This window comes from Gracilinanus agilis, chromosome 1, assembly GCF_016433145.1.
Source record: "Gracilinanus agilis isolate LMUSP501 chromosome 1, AgileGrace, whole genome shotgun sequence".
NCBI lineage: Eukaryota > Metazoa > Chordata > Mammalia > Didelphimorphia > Didelphidae > Gracilinanus > Gracilinanus agilis.
In genome coordinates, this window is record NC_058130.1 from 622,827,914 (window position 1) to 622,850,285 (window position 22,372).

Sequence of the window (22,372 nt, forward strand, 5' to 3'; positions counted from 1 at the left end):
AATACCTTGTGTGTTTTTGATAATATCAATGATGATAGTTAGCATTTATATAATAGTTTAAAGTTTGCAAAGTGCTTTATATTTATCTCATTTGATCCTCATTACAATTCTGTGAGGTTGACATTATTTTTCCAATTTTATAGATGAAGATACTGAGGCTTTGTCCATGTCAACCAGCTAGTCAGTGTCTGAGGCAGGATTTGAACTCTGATTTTTTTTATTTTAAGTCTGGGTACTCTATCCACTATCCTCTTAATTACCCCAAATACCCAGAAGGTTTAGTAAAAAATCGCTGATTGATTGGCTCAGTTACCAGACATTCTTCTGGAACCTGGTGTGTAGAGATACACAAAATGAAACAGTTTCTACCTCAAGGAGCTTATATGCACCATTGGAATACAATATGTGCGTGGATGAGTAAATACAGAACAAGTGAAAAAAGTACATAGTGAGGGGAGCAACTAAGAACATTGGGAGAGGTGTCTTGAAGAGGAGCCACTGGAGCTGACCTCTCCTACTACTTACTCAATCAAGAGTGTAGAAATATTCCCTCCAGGCAAGTTTCATGTGCTCAGTGTTTGCTGAGACCTTTGGAATCTACCAAAGTTTGAACCTGAAAAACCTAGCCACTGGAAAGTTAGAATTTAAGTGGCATGAAAAAGAAGGCATTTTGGGGGTGCAGAGGCATCATGTTTTCAAAGAAGGTCTCTTTACCATAATAGGGCAGAAAGGCGGCCTGAAGTCAGAAAGACTACATAGGTTCAAATCTGGCCTCAGATACCAGGTGTGTGATCTTGGACAAGTCAATTCTTTTTTGTGTCAGTTCCCTCATCTATAAAGTGACCTGGAGAAAGAAATGGCAAACCATTCCAGTATCTTTGCTAAGAAAACCCCAAAAGGGTCAGTCACGACTGAACAACCACATGTTTACCATAAAGTTATGTTTCTTTTGTCCTATCTTCTACTTGGGAAACTTGGCACTTTGAAAGCCCACAAAATCAACCCCTACCCTTGATGAAACATTAGGCCCTTTTTAGTCCAGGCTGGCCATCTGTCAAGATTTCTAGACTTGTTTAAAGGGGAGTTAATTGATATTTACTCAATTAAATTACTCTATCCTGCTTATAGTATGTGATTGCCCTCACAGTCATTATCCAAGGAACCACCTCCTGTGGAAAGCTGGGGCCTTTTCCCATCAACTGCCAACTACCTGCCACACACAGCAGCCTCTGTGAAGCAGCAGGGTATGCTAAGGACAGACAGGAGACAGTCAAACTGCCACCACTGCCTTGACCAATATCCTCCCGAAATCAAAAGTGAAGCAGAAATCATTGTGGAGAGGGAGCCCGTGTTCCTCATTATCACCAGCAAAAGCTGAGCAACCGTCAACAATGGGCAGAGAAGTAGAGGAACCAAGACAGCATCTCCCAGACCACCAGTTCTGTTTCCAGCCCAGTCCTGATCACCTGGAGAGAAGGTCGTGTGGAGAAGGGGTTAGCCATCTCCTCCAACTACAATTAATCCCCCCCCCCCCCCAGACAGGCAAACTACCTGAGCGAAGGCAGCATGGCACTTTAAGGGAAATTTAGGAGACATAAGCCAGGAAAGCCAAACCATGACTACCACTTTGATTGCCATTTCCCTTCAGATCTCAATGAAGATAGTTCAAGACCCTGAATCCAAGAACCTTGGGAATAGAAATGCTTCTAACCCTAATTTTGAGCCATCATCCTGGGAAGCAGCTCCTGTGAAGTCATGCTGATTGGTCACCACTCCTGCAGGATTTGTAGTCACATATATCTATTGAGGACCCTGAAAAGTAAATTCTTGCTCCTAAAGTCTTTGAAGTTGTCAAATGGTTCAATATGAAAACGTTTTGATTTTATCAGTGGAAATGACATGAAAGAAGAAGAAGTTATCATCTACTTTGCTGCTTCACCCTAAAGACCATGGGATCTTTCCCTCTGATTTGTAGCATCCCTATTAGAAAATGAGTTCCTTCAGAGCAGGGACTGTTTGATTTCTCTGTGTGTATACTCAGTGCTCAGTACAGTGCTTTGGACATAGTAAGCACTTAATAAATGCTTCATTTATTAATGGAAGTATATTATGCTCAATCAATCAATTGATCATAAGCTTTAGACTAAATTCAAAAAGCCCTTCAAATTATAGAGATATTTTCTGATAGATGTGGAAACTTGGCTACATATCAAGGATGTTCTACAAATGATGGAACTAGAATACTGGGGTTATTTGGGAGGTTGGGGCAAGTATTTCTTTCTAACATACCTCTATGTACCTCTAGTGCACCAAGGAGGAACTTATGGTAATGGGGGTGAAAGCATGGGTTTTAAAGAGAGGGGCTTCAGTTTTGGCCTTGGCCAGTTCTCCTTCCCTCTCCTCATTCAGGGTGAAGGAGGATTTTGGGATTTTTGAAGGGGTTGGAAGATATTAGATTTCTCATCTTCCCATCAGTGACCTAGTAGTATCCCCAGATTAGATGATGGTAGTATCTACATTGCTAATGATGGATAGAGCAGGCCCAGATTCACCCTTCATTAGGGGAAATTCTTGCACAGTTTATGAACAGGAGAAATGACTTTCACTAATCAGGAGTTACCCATTTACTATGTGTACTCTCAAAGCTTGAACCCACTTCCTCCTGGACTTGTGGGAGAATATATTAGAGACTTTTATTTTCTTTTCAGAAGCTTACATTATATTGGGGGGAAACACACACACACACACACACACACACACACACATATATATATATGGATAAAATATATGCCAACTAAATATAGAGTTAAATCAGGGAGGGATCACTAGCAACTGGGAAGATCAGGAAAAGTCTCATGGAGAAGGTTGTACTTGAACTTATTTTGGAAGAAGCTAGAGGTTCTCTAGGTAAGAGAAAGATGTGGAGGGATCTATTTTAGGCAAAGGGGAAAACCATACGAAGACAGGGAGGCAGGAAATTAAATGTCCCATTCATGGAACAGCAAATGAGCTAGTTTGCCTGGACCACAGAGAAGTCAAAAGAAAAGTAACATGTAACAAATCCTTGTATTTAGAAAAAATGTTTTTTGTTTAATTGCTATCTTGTCCTAATGAATTGCATTCTCAGCCACTGCCCAATGCCACCCAGATCCTGTGAATTATACTATTTTATGTCTGTAGTTCTGATGGTCCTTGCTGTGGGACCTCACAGTTTTGATGTATGGGGAGTAAGAGAGACCTGGAGTGCCCCAAGATTGTACTGCTCTTCCTAACTCTGCCTTGACTCAGACTGAGTCTGAGAGCCTTCCATAGGGGTAGGTTGAAGACTCCTGAGATGGAAAGTAAAGAAAGGGTGAAAGGATCATAGGTATAGACTTGAAAGGGAACTTAAAGGCCATTAAATAAAAACTATTATTAAAATTAGGAAGCTAAATACTAGAGACATTAAGTGACTTGCCCAGAGTTACATAGCTAATAACTTGAATGCATGTCTTTCTGAATTCAAATGGGCAATAATGCCCTGATCATTATCTTATAGATGACTTCTATGCTAAACTTAGGGGATGGAGAAAGAAAACAATACCTGGATCAGACATAAGAATCAGTATTAGAATCCAAGGATTGACAAGAATTGTGTCCTGGGGGTCAGTTGACTACTAGGAGAACAAGAAAGTGTACATAGAATTCCCACATTTTGCAATACTTAATTTCTTAAAGGGCAGCTACTTTTTTTGGGGGGGGGAGGTCCACAAAAGACTAAATATTGTTTCTTATCTTCCTCTCAATCAGCTCTTGCCTCACAACCCCACTTGTACTAGCAGGTTGGGACTCCAGAGCAAGGATAATTACATCTCCCCATCTGGCTTTTAAGAGGAGGAACAAATGAATTGTATGAAGGATGGTTATTCTTTCTAGTTCTATAGCTCAAGGTCTTTCTCCTGTGTGATTCACTCGCCTCCACTCCTCTCTCATGATTATTAGTTGACATAAATTAGCCAGCCAGATTTAATTATGGAAGTAGCATTATTCTTTAAGGAAGTGGTCATGTTTAAGGAACACTAGTATAATATTAAAGAGAATGAAGACAATATGGGGCATAGATTTAGAGGCAGTACTGTATAATGAATAGGGTTCTGGACTTGGATTCAGGAACACATGTTCAGATAATAGCTCAGACACTTATTGTGTGAACCAGGAGAATCCACTTAACCTCTCTTTGTCTGAGTTTACCCACTTGTAAAATAAGGCAGTTGGGTTTGATGAACTCTGTTTCCTTCCTGCTCTAGAAATTTAAGCTTCTCTGATCTATGAAGCCTTAAAAAGTGTGTGAGAGATCAATTAGTCCTGTGGTCCCCAGGCTGTAGGGAATAGCTGAACTAAGTGGAGTTGTTTGTCCTGTAGAACAGTGGAGTACTTAACCAGATCCTAGGAATGGCGCTGGTGTATCACGGACTGGGCTGCCCCATATACAAATAGAAAATAAAGCTTTGGCTAAAAGTTAGTGGTATCATTTCAGAAGCTGTGACCAGCTCAGGTTGGGAAGAACAGTGACATCTACAGTTTTGGTAACCAAATTTCCTCTTATGTCTTCTCAGTGGTAAAAGTCATAGGTGTTTATGTTCATCTGGGGCTCTGGATCTTTCTACTTTAGGACCCATGGACGATAGGCACTAGCGATGAACTAGTAAACAATAAGTGAATTTCAGATCAAACTGCAGGGCCTTTGCTAAGCTTATTCCCCAGTGGCAGGTATTGGGACTCTAGGGGGCAGGAAATGATGGTGATGATGATGATGATGATGATGATGATGATGATGATGATGACATTGTTTAGTTGTTTTCAGTCATTTGGCTTTCTGTGACCTCACTTGGGATTTTCTTGGCAAAGATGCCAGAGTGTTTTGCCATTTCTTTTCCAGCTCATTTTTTTTTACAGATGAGGAAGAGTCAAACTGGGTTAAGTGACTTGCCTAAGGTTACACAACTAAATTAGTTTCTGAGGCCAGATTTGAACTCAGGAAGAGGCATTTTCTTGACTTTAGCCCATCATTTAATCCACTATGTGGGTACTTACCTGCCTACTGTAGTAATATTAATAAGTATATAGCATGCTAAGATTTGCAAAGCACTTTTTATGCTATCTTATTTGATCCAAGAACACAAGATGATATTTATCCAATTCTTCTTTTATGAACTAATGCTTTTGTATTTCTCTATTCAAATATTTACTAACAGTACTTGACCAAGTAGAGTAGCACTAGGGTACTATAGGAGGTTCTGAGAAATTTTGGTAGAGAACTGCTTCTCTCCCTCACATTACTGGTCTAACCAGAGGGGTTGCTCTGGACTACTCTTATCCCCAACTCCCTGGTTTCAGTTCTGGAAAGGAAAGATAAAAGTACCATCCTCATATTCTTGTGTGCTGTGAAAAAGTGCCAGGATAAAATCAGGCCCCCCAAGATCATGAACTGGATGACACATTACTTCATCCCTTCTCCAAACTAGCCTTCTCCCAGCTCTATCCCTAACTGCGACCATTCCAGGATTGTTTATGGTATAAAATCAAGTAGCCAAATGTCATAAATAAATAAAGCAAGCAGTTTGGTTCAGAGGATAGGCTTAAAAGAGGAACATCTTGGGGTTATATGGGAGAAGGAAGGTCAGTTCAGGAATCAGAGGATAATCCTGGCTATGCTGACTGGGTTACCCTATGCAAACTAATTAACCTCTTTGTGCCTCAGCTCCTTATCTTCAAAGTGAGGATTATAACAGGATTGCAGATCATTCTACGGACTCTGAAAACATGAAGACTGCAGAACCCTCTACAAACATTACTAATAATGGTTGGTCCCAAATGGAAGGCTCCAAGCCTTACCAAAGAATTTAATCCCTTTCCATATTTCTCTACCTAAAGACTATGCCTCATTACACCTTTTGTCTAATGGCATTTTTCATTGCAAGACAGTATTTATTTTTGTATGTGAACAAATTTATGTTTACCCTAAAATGTACTCTCTGTTTTTGAAGTCTGTTGTTCTATAGCAATGTACTGGATCCTAGATATTTGGTCTCACACATATTGACAAGCACCCATTATAGCAAATTAGAGCAGCTGCTGGAAGAGGAGAGGAGGAAAGAAGGTATTTTTAACTTCTTTTCAGGCTGACAACTTTTCTTGCCTGTTGAATGAGACATGTACGCTTTTATTGTCCCATAAGCATATTGCAATTATATTAACCATGGTTAAGCAATTCAAAATTGGATCAGCGGGCACATAATGACACGCCAAGAAGTGGCACAATGAAGGAGCTCTTAGTTGGGCTTTATTATGGATTTGCTGATTCACATTTAAATTGCCAAGTCTTTTGTGACATTTCCAGTAATTCTAGTGGGAGGTATTTATATAACTGTATTCCTTCAGTGGTGTAAAGATTACCAGTTCCCTTCATTATTCTTGGTCATTATGCCATAGCTTCTTTAGAAGAGGAAAGGAAATAATACACAATCTTATTTAACAATAAAATATTTACAGGATTGGAAAAAGACATTTCTTTGAGTTCTTGGAAGAGATTCGTGCAGCATTTCTTTTGATTTATTTAAAAAAATTCATGCCTCATAAAGATGTAGGTTATGCCTATGTGATGATCCCTTTGAGCTGGCCACTAACTCTTTCCTCAGCTCATTCCAATCTCTGTATTCACAGAGGCCATTCCATAAATCTGTGACATATACATTCCTCACCCTCTTAGAATCTATGTTGTCCTTAAAAACTCGTTTAAGATGACACCTCCTCTGTGAAGCCTCCACCAGTCCTTCTAGTTATTAGTACTTTCTCTCCCTTTAACTTATCTTTTATTATTCTTATTTGTACATATAACAGAGATTGTAGGACTACTTTCCAAATCCCCATTTGCATTAACAGGTTGGATCCCTGGAGCAAGGCTACTTAAATCTCCTCTTTTGGATTCTTGGGCTATCTTTGAGATATTTAGGGAGATCTTTCTAATGCCATAGCACATGAACCTCCATGATCTCCCCTTCCCCGCCATGATGATTAGTCAGCATCAATTAGCATTCAGATTTACTTACTTTTAAATTAGTGGCATCATATATGAGTTGGTATAAAAATGCTATAAAACATTTCTTTTCTCACAATCCCCCAAAGTCTGTGATTCACAAGTCCATAAAGAACCCAAGAGAAAGTATGAGCCAACTTAGAGACCAAATGTAGCAAAGGGGTAACTAGCTCCTGGTTAATGAAGTCATTTTCTGTCCTTTGTGGGATATTCATGAAGTTCTCCTTAGGCGCAGTATAACTTTGCTGCTGGGGTCCTTGCACAGTCTATTCTTAATGTGTCTAGTTTGTACTTGGCTCTTGATATGCAGAAACTACATTGACTATTCTGGGGACACTTTTATGACTAAGTTTCTGATGGGAAGTAGAAACATCCTCTCACCCTCTGACGTTTGCAAGGTCTTCCTTTGGTCAAGAAAGTTGGGGAAAGAAACCAAGGCTGACTGGGAATGAAGCTTCTCTTCTTTCTTCCCATGCTAGTAGTCCCTTTCAGGGACCTGGCTGGAAATCTTCTGCCCTAAATTGCTAGTCTTAAATATCCAATTCCAAAGTAGGTTTATATAATTTTTATATAAGCCCCACAGGTTGTGACCAAATCTCTCCAACAAGCCGAACATTTATTGTTACATCTAGTTGAGGTGTCTTTGATTTGATTGATCCAATTACTCTAGACTTAAAGGGTCTGGGTCTTAGTCACACTTAGCTTATCCTTTTGATTGATCAATTCAATCTAGATGTATAGAAATGTGTTTTTATTCAATAAAAATATTAGGGCTAAGTAGAGTGGCATGATTGATTCAATTAACCTCCACCACTAGTACATATTATGTTCATAAAGGCATATGTTGCATGCCCCATGTAAGTTCTTTGAGAGCAGATATTGTTCAGTTTTTGTCTTTGCATTGCTGGTGTGTCTCTAAGTATCCAGTATATCCAGTTAAGCACATAATAAATGCATTATTGATTGCTTGATTTAGTTGAAATTCCCTAGTATGACATTATTTCCTTGAGGGCATTGTTAATTTTTGTCTTTGTGTCACTAGTACCTAACACAGTAGGGGCTTACTAAGTTTTTTGAATTGAACTGAATAGACAAAGCCCTACTAAATTGGACTGACTTAGGGGTTCACGGGGATCATTCCCCATAGTGGTATGGATATGTTGATAGCTATATAATCAGGCACTACAGTAAAGAACAAAAGAAGAACAGGTGTTTGAGTTTTTCAGGGCAAGATAAAAATTTTTTTTTATAACATGCATTATATATTTCAGAAAATTCTCACTTGACTGCTTCTTCTTTCCAATTATTTGTTTCCTTCTGTATCGGTGTCATTCTGATCGGTTCTTCTGGATTTTGAGGATGTACAGGGTCAAGAGATAAATTCAGGCCTGTGAATGAATTCTCCCCTGGAATTAGACCTGGAAGGAAGAGGAAGGGGAAAGTACAGATATAAGAATAATATAATAATAGTATACTGTTGGCAAAATTATACCTGAAATTCAAAATATGAAGCTTCTACTTGTTTTTTTTTTCTAAGAAGTATGTTGTGGTAATCTTGAGACAAAACTGTTCCATCTTGTGATTATTTCAAATACAATAGGATCTCCAGCAAGAGAGAAATATAGCAGAGCTCTAATAGGCCAAGTACTGTGGTTTTTCAATGGAGATGCATTATATAATAATACCATGTTTCACAGGCTATTTCTTGGTGATGCCTGCAGAGGCCTGGGTAGCTAGACTTGACTTTAACGTAATACTTGCTCAATACTTCAAAGGGGGAAGAAGAAGGAGGGAAAACAAATCTTCATTATGCATTTACTACGTGTCGGGTAAGTGTTAAGGACTTTAGAAAATCTCATTTAGTTTTCAAACCAAAGGGTGACAAAGCACCTACTTATGAGATGATATTGTTGTTCAGGCATTTCAGTTATGTTTCACCCTTTGTGACTCTATTTGGGATTTTCTTGGCAGAGATACTGAAGTACTTTGCCATTTCCTTTTCCCAACTCATTTTACAGATGAGGAAACAGTGGCAAACAGGGTTAAATGACTTGCCTAGGGTCACAATCTAGTGTCTGAGGCCAGATTTGGGTGTCTTCCTGACTCTAGGCCTGGCACTTTATCTACTTCTCCACCTGGCTGGCAGGTGCTATTATTATTCGCTTTTTACAGTAAAGGAAATGGAGGCAGAGGTTAAAATGACTTGTTCAGGATTATACAGCTAGTAAGTTTCTAAGGGTGGATTTGAACTTAGGTCTTCATGACTCCAGACTATTAATCTATAAAACATTCATTTTGCATCCCTTCAAGTTCCAGCTTCCACAAAAATCTTCTTCCTTAATCTTCCTTTCCTTCTTCCTTCCCTGCCTTCTTCCTCCAGTGATGCCTCACTATAATGTACTGGAGTGGATAGAGATTTCATTTTTGTCTTTGTAGCTCCAGGATTCAGCACAGTATGTGTGCTTAATTAATGCTTGTCGAATTGATTGTTCCTCAAAGGCTATCTCAGCCCATTATGAACTCTGGCAAGTCTGACTAGGTGAGAGAGGCTTTTAGTATGGGCTTGGCAGTGGACAGCCATCTGTCACCTGGAGACCAGCTGTAGGAATATAAGTTAGGGACAGACTGATTTCTAGGATTAAAGGAAGGAAATTTTGACATAAGCCCTGAGAGAGGATTCTGGGAAGGAAAAGGAATTGTGGGAGTTTGAACCAAAAATAATTGAACTTACTTGCTTCTTGGAGTAGGGTTTGACTCTCTGCCTGAATTTCCATCAAACTGAAGGAGAGGTTTTGCTCTGAGAGATTTTCCCTGGATAGTCAAGATTTCATGGAGAAATCTTAGACTTCTAGATAGAGAATTTATTTGGAAGAAATCATTTTCCCTGAGTCCAAAGATCATCTAGCAGTGGTCCATCTGCCAGAAATCCTCTTGAGCTAAGGTAATCCAAAGATTTTTCATCTGGACTTTGGGTTACTTAGTGCAGCTAAAACAAGGCTTTTTTCTTTCTTTTGTTAATCACTAGTGGGAAGATTAGGATAGAGTCAGATAGTGTTGAGGGGGTTTCTTAGGTAGAACAGAGAGCTGTAAGCAAGGCCTATAGAAGAAACAGAAGGCTCTTCTTTCTCAGGAGACTCAGATATTGAGTGGAGTTAGTTTTGAGAGTGTTAGGGTCCTACCTACCAATTTCCCTTATTCCCTTTATGAAATAAACTTTGTTTTCCATAAGCCAAGGTTTTGTGTTTAACTGGCCATTTGGACTTGCTTGGTGGGATGTTTCATCTAACATCCCTCTAGGACAGTTCCTCATTACGCAGCCTAGGCAGGTCCTGATAGGCTCATCAGTGCAAGATTACTTAGGAAGTGATGAAATTTTTAGCCCCTACAACTCATGAAACTAATTGTTCTAAGTGGAGATGTTCTGATTTACTTCAGTGAAGAAAGGGTGCATGTGAATGAAATCAGAAAGTATCAATTTATATTGAAAACTTATATGTATATAATATAAATTATATTAAAATATACATTTTTATATTAAAAATATCAAAGTAATAATTAAGGCAATCAGCATTTATCAAGTACCAGCCGTGGTGATCAGAGCTGAGGATATGAAAGGCAAAAATGACAATCCTCACCCCAAGGAGTTTGTATGACATCAGGGTGGATGATGTGTACATATATATGTATTTGCCAATGATATGCAAAATAAATTTGAGGTAATTTTTTGATGAGGAGGCGTGAGATAGGCTGGAAGCAATTTTTGGGAAGAAGGCTCTAGTAGCAGTGAGAATTAGAAAAGGAAGGCCTTATGTAAGAGACAGAGTTTCATTAAGCTCAGCTGCAGAGCAAGACAACAAAGAAGGAAAATATAGAAGAGATACTTGAAATGAAATCATTGATATTCTATATTAAATCTGAGCACTTATCTTTTATGAAACCAAAATTTTAAGGGTCTTGGATTAGTTTCAGCTGCTGCCTAGGACTCAAAGTGACAGAATTAATAATAATGACTAATAATAATAAATACTAAATCTACAAACACGAGAAAGCAGAAGAGTAAAAGGAGTGGCTAAAAGGTCCTGCTATGAAAGAGATAACTCATTATTGATTTGATGATGATGAAATAAACCATCAGAAAGTCCCATTACATTTCTATCAATTCCTCAGTTCTAGTTACTTCCTTCCATTAATTACTGCAGAGACATTCCTTTATTTAGCTTGTTTGGTTGCATTTGTTTGTTGTCTTGTCCATTAGATTGAGAACTCCTTGAAGGCAGGGATCATCTTTTGTCTCCTTTTGTATCCTCAGCATTTAGCATAGTGTCTGGCATGTAATAGGTACTCAGTAGTTATTGATTGAATGATAGCTTGATTGACTTCATCTTTAATGATTATTGTAAAGCCTTTGACTTGGTTCTGGGTTTATGGCTTGGTCATAGATTGTAAATAAACAAAATTAATCTAAGCAGATTCAGAAGGCTAGAGTATTTGATGCCTATGTGGAAAATTATTATCTATTTAAAATAGATCACCATTAAAAAACAGTGTCAAGGTTGGTTGATATAAAAGGTAGCATTTTCAAATCAATTAACAAGGATTTATAGGGGGCTTACTATGTATCAGGTGCCATATTGGATCTTAGGAGAAAAACACAAAGAATCAAACTGGTAGTGAGCTCAGAACAGTGAGGGGTGTGGTGGATAGAGCACTGGGTCTGGAGTCAGGAAGACTTCCTGAGTTCAATATCAGACACTTATTAGCTGAGTGACCCTGGGCAAGTCACTTAATTCTGCCTCAGTGCCTCACTTGTAAAATGAGCTGGAGAAGGAAATGGCAAATCACTACAACATCTTTGCTAAGAAAACCCCAAATGGGGTCACGAAGAGTGTGTAATTAGAATGTTGTACCCTAAAGACTCCATCTCCCAGGATTCTTTTTTTGTCTCAAAATTCCTTTTTCTTTTGCCCCCATGTTGCGTCCTCACGTTTTGTTTATAAGTTGGCTGTAACCCCGCCTTTTCGCTCTCTTCTCTCGCAACCACGGCTAGGTTAGCTCCCTCTTTACTCTAGCTTTTTATTTTCCTTTACTTCAAGTTATTATTAATAAATCTTATTAAATATAATACTTGGATATGTTGTATATTAATTTTTAAGCTTATAAGAGTTAGTTGGACATGACACAAATGACTGAACAACAGCTGTGCTAGCCTCTTATGATATAAAGACAAAAAATGAAATGTTTCCTGCCTCCAAGGAAGACACAAAAATGTACATATATAATTATGTACAAAATGAATGCTAAGAATTGTGGGTTGGAATGTACTAGTAGCTGAGGTTATTAGGAAGAATTCACTTAGAATGAGAAACCAGGGGTTTAAGGAGGCAGAGATAGGAAAATGCATTCCAGAGATGGTGGATAGCCAACGCAAAAGCATGGAATCAGGAGACTGAGGACTGTGTGTGAGGAACAACAAATAAGTTAGTATGGTTGGAGAATAGACTCAGTGGAGAGAAGTAATGCAATACTGATTCAGTGAAGAAAACCAGGAAGCTAGAAAAGGAACAGGCTATAAAGAATTTTAAATGCCAAGAGAAGTATATATTTGATCTTAGACATAATGAGAACCCATTAGAGTAAATGGAGTAGGGGTCTTACATGATCAGATCTCTGCTTTAGAAAATCAGACCGTGAGCTGGAGGATGAATTAGAGTGGAAAGGAAATTGAGGTAGGCTGACCAAATAAGTAACCATTGCAATAGTCTGGTTGAAAACTATTGAGGGAGGTGACTGTGTGAATGGAGAAACAACATAGGGGAGAGATGCCATGGAGAAAAAAAATAAGATGTTAACTAATTGGCTATGTAGGATGAGACTGAAGGATCGAGGGTAATACCAAGGTTGCAAATCTGAATGACTGGAAAGATAATGATGCCTTCAACAGCAATAGAAAAGATCAAGAGGATTGCGTTTTCAGGGAAAAATAATAAATTCTGTTTTTGGCATGTTGAGTTTGAGATGCTTAAGGAACATCAAGTTCAAAATGTCTAATAGGCAGGGCTGGAGCTCAAAAGAGATCCACATATAGGATAATCAGGTACAAGTCTCCTTTTAAGTGGACATATCACTTCAGGTTGCAAAGATTTAGCATCTATCAGATACCTGGAAAGATATGACCATATAGCTAGAATTAAGCACCAGAAAGTCACTATCTTTTACAAACAAACAACAAATCCCTATAATACAAATACAAACTCAAAAGTATCCTTGAGAATTCATTAAATAGATTATACTGGACCTAGAACATTAATTACAGACAGAGCCAATGCCCATAACTGTATGAAATTAACATTGGTTCACAAAAACTTAAGAAAAATATTTTAAAAGATATTTTCATCCTAAAGACTCATAATCATAAACTACATAGAATGTAGTTTGTAATATATGGAAATTCCTCATGAGAAAACTGAAAACAATTTGGGAACAGGATAAAAGTACATGTCATACCTACCATCTTGTTTGCTACTGTACTTGTATTGAAGATGCTTTCAGTGAGTCTAGAGAAGATGAGCTCACATCAGAATGTTCTTATTCAGTTCCCAATGTGGTCATTTTATCTATCCGTGCAATAGTCAATAAAACATCAGATATATATATGAATACTAGAAAGAAAGGGACTCAGGTTGGGCTATTTATTTCTGAAATCTACCAAAAAAAAAGATGAGAAGGAGATGACAATGGTGGCAGTAATGTTATAAGAGGTATGCCAGATAATTAATTGTGTAAGATAAGTAACATACTGGCTGTGTGATCCTGGACAAGTCACAAATCATTTTTAGTATTCTAGTCAATTCTCCGAGTTTAAGAGAAGATGCCAAAATGAATTGATGGAGGAAGTTTCCTCCCTTAGGAACTCTGGATACAAATGAATCACAGGTTCAGTCCCTATCCCGCATAACAATCTTTACAATATATGTGAAGAAAATGAAGAAAAAAACCACTTATATAATGCTTTGGAGGTATGGAATGTTCAGGGAGGACCAGTATCTCTAGCATGAGAGCTTGCTGAGCCCTTTTAAGGGCTGTTCATCCACCTTTGGTGTCTAGGTGGCATTTAGCTCTCACCTGTGGCTCCAAAAAGCTGTAGCATACTCATTAGCCACATTCCAGTAAAGCTCTCCAAACAGATAGGCTAAACTAGGTTGAGGGTAACCGACAAGCCTCAAAACTGTCAATGAGTTAGAGGAGTGTCTACCCCAAGTATGTGAAGACTTACCCTGTGGGAAGGTGTAGACGAGACCAATTTGTTCCAACGGCCATGAAGGCAGCTGAAGCAGGTGCTGTGGGGCACATAGAGTTTTGTCAGACATCAGAGATGCCAGGGTGATCCACTACATCCTGGCTATCACCGGTCATCCTGACTTTTGTCTTCCCACTGGACTTCCATGACTCAGGGAGAGAGAGTGAAGCTGAGGTATTGGCGCAATTCTGCCTCATTTAAATCTAAAATTCATTAAATCTAATTCACAAATTCACAAATCAAGCCATGATGTCATTGGTCTTCTTCAAAAATAAAGGATGAACAATAGCGATACTGTTTTGATGTGCTATTCTCACAATATAGCACTTTAAATGATCTTGCTTTGTGTATAGTTTATAAAACTCTTTCCCTCAGATTGGACATTTAGAACAGTCCATTAATAAGATTTAATGTAAAATCTGCCCTGGGAAAATTCATGACTAAGCAGTGGAATTATTGAAAAGTTTTTAATGAAAGTAAATTGCTTTAATGTAGAGAGAAAATATAGAATAAGAGGAATGATATGAAAATAATATAAAGTAGATTCATGGTTTCCAGTTAGTAATTTGTTTTTAATTGGATGCAGTCTACTTAAGCAATTATAATTGCCCTGGGAAAACTTTCCTTGTTTAGTTTTCTGAATTTCAGTTTGAAAACTTTAAACAAACACTGTATGTGAAAATCTGTATTTAAGAAACTAGGAAATTTGAGGATGACCATCCATTTATTGCTGCAAATGTCTTTTATGCTACAAACTCCCTGTACACATTTAAAATGTGGTTTGATTTATCCAAATTGATTTTTTTCACATAACTTTTGCAAGAAATCCACCATTTGTATGAAGTGAGACACATGTACCCAGCATAAAACTGGATAATTAGCCTTATTTTTAAATGGAGAAGAGAAGCCTTCTTACCATAGCCCTCCCAAGATGCTTTTGGTTTTTATACCTCTTCTAACTAAATTCATTTTCGAGTGGGAAGATCATATTTGGCCTGAAGGTAGCAAATAGGAAAAAAATCAAAAGTCTCAGTTCATTTTAAATTCCAATTCCCAGAGTTGCAGCAGACCCCCTGACTCTATCAATATGCAAACACCCAGCAGCCTTGCTCTCATGCTGTCCTGTAGGTCCAGGCAGCGGGAACATGTTTTAGGTAAAACACTGCTATCTGTATAATGAGGTCCTGCTGTTATTCCAGTAATAAAGCCAAGGGTTTATTCCAAGGGAACTACCAGCAGGACTTCATTATATGTATAGCAGACGTTGGAAAGGGGCCATCCTTTTACCAAATTCCACACTAGAAGGTCATGATATAGCAAGATATAGGATTTAACAGAGAAAATCCAGCATTTGCAGAATAAATCACTTCTCACTATGAGGGCTTTGAGAATAACAAGATGTACTGTATTTCTCTCTCTTTTACATGCTGGGTTGGGACAGCATTTTTCACACATACAAACAAAAAAAGGATCCACTCTTGAATTTATGAGCTCACTATTGCATGTTAAAGGCAACTTAGACTTCTGTCTAGACTCAGACATAGCCTTGACTTTGGGGCAACTAAAGAAAAAATAAATTTACATATGTTCAGGTTTTTCCCCATCAGAATTAATTGCTTCGAATGTTGGCAATGGGGAAACCTTAGATGAGAGATTCAGCATAAAAGATAAGTATAACGATTGGTTGTAAAATCTGAATGCCTAGCAAGAAATGGCTGCGCAGTTGAGAGTTTAGAATTACAGAGAATTAAACCTGGAACAGGCTTTAGGCATCATTTAGCTCAAACCCTGCATTTAGTAGGTAAGGAAACAATTCCAGGAAAATGAATGCTTTGGCCTATGATCACATAGCTTCTCAAACCTAGGACTTTGGACTTCGACTCCAAAGGTTCTCTTTCCATTCTCAAAAAAGGTTTTCATGAGAATCTTTGTTTTTAAAGCTTTGTGAATGGGCACATCATTATTTATAGTATAGAGGTTACTCGGTCAAGTGAAAAGAACACTGGAATTGGAGTAAGAAGACCTGAGTCCAAATTCTGGTCCTATGACTGCCTGTCTGCCTGTGTGACTTTGGGTTAATTTATCAATCTTTCTGATCTTCGATTGTCGTCCTCAGTAAAATATTGATATTAAGATTTGCTCTTACTATCAACCTTACAGAGTTGTGGGGTTCAAGTGAAAGTACATATGCAACATATCTATCTATCTATCTAATTGTTGATATTTATAGAATTCCTTAAGGTTTGAAGAAAACCCCAAGCTTTTGCATAGATTATTCTGTTTTTTCTTCTATAGCCTAGTAAAGTAGGTACCATTATTATTCTAATTTTGCCAACAGGGTAATTGAGAACTAGAGAAATTGTGACCTTCTTAGGGTCATATAGCTAATAAGTATGAGGCAGGATTTGAACCATAAGGTTTCTTGACTCAAATCCAGGACACTATCCACTATTCTCATTCTACCTTGATGAATATAAGCTTTTATTATAACTTAATTTTATTTCTTTTGTTCCATGATCGTCATGGCCAACAATCTCATCACCTAGTGGTCCATCTACTACCTGCATGAGTCAGGGTAAAGCTTATTACTGGAAGAAGCAGTGGGATATTCATGTATTGTGTGTGAAAGGTAACAGAGAGCCCACATGCTGAATTGGTATCAAGGTGATGTCACAAAACCAAGAGGAGAGTGCCTAGCATGTTGGGTTCCTTGTGGAAAGATTTAGAGGAATATATGCACCAGAGTCACATAGGTTGAAAATGCATGGATTGGTTATTATTTACCACACTGGAAAGAGTCTTCAAATGGATGACATCATGGGCTCATGGTAATTTTATCGTAGAATATACAATTCCTTACTGTTCTTGCTAATTCGAACTATAGCTGCTTGCACGTCTAATCTTTTATCAAGGGAATGGTATTTGCAATATTTCCTCCCAGTTATTACTCAAACATGACTGTCCTGCAGTTCTCTCCCACTCTGATGATTTTATTAATGATCACTCACATTTCCTGGCTGCAGCATTTGGCTTAAATTAAGCTAAAGCAGATCTCAGCTCCCCACCAGGGCTTTTCTTGTTCTCAGAAGTCATGAAGACCTTGTAAAATGACACCACCTCTGTTATAACAGGAATAGTAGAAGTAGCACTTGCTCTACAGCATGTTTTTCTTCCTGGAAATAACCATTGAGTTGCCAGGTAAAGCCTGGGAGAATGGCATGTTGATGAAGGCCAAGAAACCTACAGATAAGTTATTGCACATTCTTGGACCCCCAGCCAAACCACTATCTGGGAAAAAAAAATACCTTGAAGACTTTGAACAAGAGGGCCCCAGGCAACTCTAATTTACGGTGGGTGTTTCATTCTAGAGTATGACTATTTTTTTTTTTTGGTAGTAGCAGATGGTCAGATTGATTGCATCATTTTCGGCATAAAACAGGAATCCAAAATCCATGGCACATTTTGTTTTGGCATCTGGGTAAGGTGGTGCCAGGATTGTATTTCATCCCAGACTTCACAGAGGGACAGCAGGATTCCTTTCTGGGGCCATGCAAAGGAAAACGGTGTGGTATAAATCTTGCTTCTTGCCAGCCATGCTTTTCTACATTGCCCTTCACATTTGCCAACTTCCATCAATGAGTGTACTTAAATGATGCCCTGGGATGCACCCACATGGCACCCCGTGAGATCCGGGCTCAGCACGCTTAGGGATAGCTTGGTTTTATGGAACGAGGAAGGATGACTAAAGCACGATTTGTTTGGCTGTATCCCACTCTGAGTGACTATAATACATTTCCAACCTGCTGTGTCCTGCACCGTAGCATGGCACATCGGAGACCCTTGCAGGTGGGAGACATCTGTTCGCTCTTCCAGTGATGAAATTATGATGTAGAAAACCATTAACCTCTAGCAACTGATCAATGGCCCTTAGTCATTGCTTTAAAGGAGCTCTATGGAAAATACTGGCATTTGGATGAGATCTTATACTGCACCCAGGACCAAAAATAAACTTCTCAGTTTTGAGGAAGAAATTCACACCTCTTTTTAATTTTTCTTTTCTTTTGTCTTTTTTTTTTTTGAAACCCTTACCTTCTGTCTTGGAGTCAATACTGTGTATTGGCTCCAGGGCAGAAGAGTGGTAAGGGTAGGCAATGGGGGTCAAGTGACTTGCCCAGGATCACACAGCTGGGAAGTATCTGAGGCCAGATTTGAACCCAGAACCTCGCATCTCTAGGCCTGGCTCTCAATCCACTGAGCTACCCACCTGTCCTCCACACCTCTTTTTTAGAGAGAAGGCATTGGCTATTCAGATTTAGCTGGTCAAGTCAACAAAGATAATACAGTAGGACTTTGTTTTATATGAACTCAATGCATGCAAATTCAAATATATGCAATTGAAAAAAATAAAGGCAAAAAAAGTAAAATAAACATTCTTAATTGTGTGCTAAATCTGTGCCATTTTCCCAGGCTGTGTCAAGTTCCACAGCAGTTTGCCCAATCATGGTCATTCTTGATCTGAGGAGCGCTAGTGAGTCATTACATTGTTTTGTGCCAAATATTGGTTTTTGTATTAGTCTTTGTCCAGAGTTATCACTTGTTAACAAGTGGTGTCCATGTCAAAGAAGTGCTTCTCTTTGTTTCATTAATACTATTTAGTTATTAATAATGGCTTCAAAGTACAAGAGTAGTGATGCTGACTTTACATAAGCCTAAGAAAAGTCATAAAGTACTTAGGTACAATCCTCTAAGGATTACTTATCAAATAATGAGGTTTGCTATTATGCTTGATTTTCAAATCACTTGAAGGGTCTTGAAGGGATTGATTGTGTGTAAGGAGGTCCTAATGTATGTTTTTTATTTCCAACATTTATTTAGAGGCAGCGTGGGATAGTGGATAATCAACTGGACTTAAAATTAGGAAAATCCAATCCTGCTTTTAATACTTTCTCAACCATCCTAGGCAAATCTTTTAACTTTCTTTTTGCCTCAGACAATTCCCTAGGTCTTTCCTACTCATATATGGCTTGCAATGCTATAGCTTCCACCAGAGGAGAGATTTCCCACACAGGGAGTTTTCCATGCTGATCAGGTCACAAATCTCTTCTTATTTGTATATCCCGAAAAGGAAAGATTTGAACAACAGATCTGTCCAATGTCAACAATTAAATCTGTTAGTTGAATATAAGCTCCCCAATGGCAGGGATTGCTTTTTCTTTTCTTTTCTTTTTTTTTTTTTATCCCTTAGCCCAATGCCTGGTACTTAGGAAGTAATTCATCAGTGCTTATTGAATTAACTTCAGTAACAACTTAAAGTTATCCAAGAGGGTGAATGTTAAAAGAATTCATGACTATATATTGATATTTTGATTAAATAAATCTATATAAAATATACTTTTTTTGTTATTATGAGTGAACATTTGGGATTTTACAAATACAATACTGACAAATTTACAAATATAATAAAAATGATGATGCCCTGACTTGTCAATTTTTTACAATAACTTTGGCTGAAGTGCTTGTGACCTATAACTAGGGAGGGCATGTGTAAAGAAAATCCTCCTATAATATTTACTATTATGTAGCTGCTAGAATGCATGGCATCCCTAGAAGGATTTTAATTATACTCATCACTTTTGAGATTATGCTTTATTTTAGACAAATGACTTAAGAGAAAATAGGCAAAATACAGTTATGAGGAGGAAGATTTTCATTTAAAATAAGAAAACTTTTTGACACAAATAGAACAGTGACATGGTAGAAGAGACTGCATCATGAGGAAGTGAGATTCCTGTAACTTGGAGGGCTTGAAACCAATATGAATGTTGAAGCTTTGGATGTGTGTTTTGTAACAGGGGGCGGGGGGACAAGGTTAGATTAGATATCTTAAACTCTCTTTCAACTTAGAAATTCTATGATTCTAACATTTCCTACTGTGTTGAGTAGGTTGAAACTTTAGGGTGCATCACCACAATTTATAGATATGATTGGGCCAACAGTTTTTAGATATCATAAAAAGAAGAGATTTTTTTCGATAGGAAAGAATCTGCCTAAGGACAGAAAGGTTGACTAACTATCCTGCCAATGTGACATTTACAGTACTTTGAATTCATATTTAATTAGGTATTTTATATTAGGATTTGTTCATATCTTTGACTTATGGTATTAATAAATAGATAGGTATTAATAATTATTATAATATAAAATCAATTAATATACTAATATATTAATAAATATATTATAATATAATTAATAATACTATGTATTAATAAATAGAGTAGATATTAAGAAATAGTGGTGTTGAGTTGCAGATTCTTATAATGCAATATACCTAATACTCTGTGTGACTATGGCAAAGTTGCTTTCCAAATCAATTTCTTGATTTATTAAATGAGAAATATTTATGCCATCAAGATTTCTGTAAAGATTAATTGAAGGCTTTATTTGGAGAAGGTACCATAGAAAAACATATGATTTATTCTACCAGGAGAGAGAGAGCATAAACTGCATTTTATTTTAGAGACACATTAACTCCTTCAGGGTACTATAACACAGTATGATGGATTTTTTGGAGCTGCCAGTGGCCTGAAAGACATAATGCAGCTTCCCAATGAGAGGCAATTGCCTTCCTTTAACTCTGCAGGGAGAGACTCAAGGTCTCCAAGGGAGAGGCTCAGTATTTTTTTAGTTGAACTGCCAAAGTGTTGTTAAGAGAGAAAAAATATAAATTCAGGCTATGACATTTTCTCAGAAAAAGGAAACAATGATCCACTTTGCCTCAATTATCTTCTAGTTTTTTTTTTTTTGGTTGTTGTTCATATAAGAGGATCCCGAAAGAAAGAGATTGCTTTTAGAGAGAACTTAGGACTATTGTCAAAAGGTTCTACATATATGGCAGTGATAAGCTATTTTACATTTGCCATTTCAATAGGTAAACTTTCTGACACCTTATATATCAGCTCCCTTCAACTTCTCATTTTTTGATTGTTCATAATGTTTTTTAGCTATGTTTAAAATTTTAAAAATGGTAAATATTCTAAATACCACAAAACTAACTGATTGCTGAGACAGGAAAGTTTTGGACAATCTAAAATAATATCATTCTGAAGTAGAAGAACATTGAAGCAAATTGCAGAGTAGAAACAGTCCTAGATCTGGAATCTTAAGGCCTGAGATCAAATTTTAATTCTTCAACTTACTAATTGTATAATTTTTGGCAAACCTTTTGTTATCTTTGGCCTTTAGTTTCTCTAGCTGTAAAATGAAGGAGTTGGACTAGAGCAAAGGTTTCTAACTTTTGACTTCCATTATGGACCTTTTTGGAAGTCTAGCTAAGTCAATGGACTCCTAAAAATAATGTTTTTAATTGCTTAAAATAAAATACATAGAATTACAAAGGCAACTGATCATAGTGAAAGTTAATTTTTTTCCCATTCAAAGTCATAGCTCCCTCAAAATCTATTCACAAATCCATGAAGGGAGTTAAGAACTCCTGGACCTGGTCTGTAAGGTCCTTGTCAGCTCACAATCTATGAACCAAATACTCATGGCTTGACTTCATACATTCTCCTATTCCCTTGTTCTTATGCTTTTCTTTTTCTAGCCCAGAAAGTTAAATTGACCAACTTTTATAAGAATTATCCATATTTTTTAACCTTTTGTAAGACCATTCCAGCAGTCAAGACTGTTGCTTTAATATTGCTGTGCATTAAATAGTTTTCAGATGAAATTTCAATGAACTTTTTGGTGCTGCCCACCTTTCACACCACAGTCACATTCAAGTGTAATGAATAGGGAGTTATTGATGATTAGGAACTAATAGTGTTTTTCTATCTAATTATTACACATATTTTTTTAAATGGAAAAATGGCAGCAGTAAAATCTCTTCTCATTTTGATAACAAATAATTTGTGATTATATATAACACTTTTCAGTTTGTGAATACTTTTTTCCCCCTACAAGTCTGGGAGTAGGTGTAAAATGATCTGAATAATGTCTGAATG

At 37.5% G+C, this 22,372-nt stretch overlaps 1 protein-coding gene across 1 annotated transcript in view; it reads right to left on the reverse strand.

Moving 5' to 3' along the window:
• CNGB3 (cyclic nucleotide gated channel subunit beta 3) overlaps nucleotides 1–22,372 on the reverse strand; it is a 171,208-nt gene that overhangs the window by 125,351 nt on the left and 23,485 nt on the right. The window contains exon 3 of the mRNA XM_044683791.1: nucleotides 8,358–8,493. Within this exon, the coding sequence (XP_044539726.1) occupies nucleotides 8,358–8,493 (136 nt within the window). The remainder of the gene's footprint in view (nucleotides 1–8,357; nucleotides 8,494–22,372) is intronic.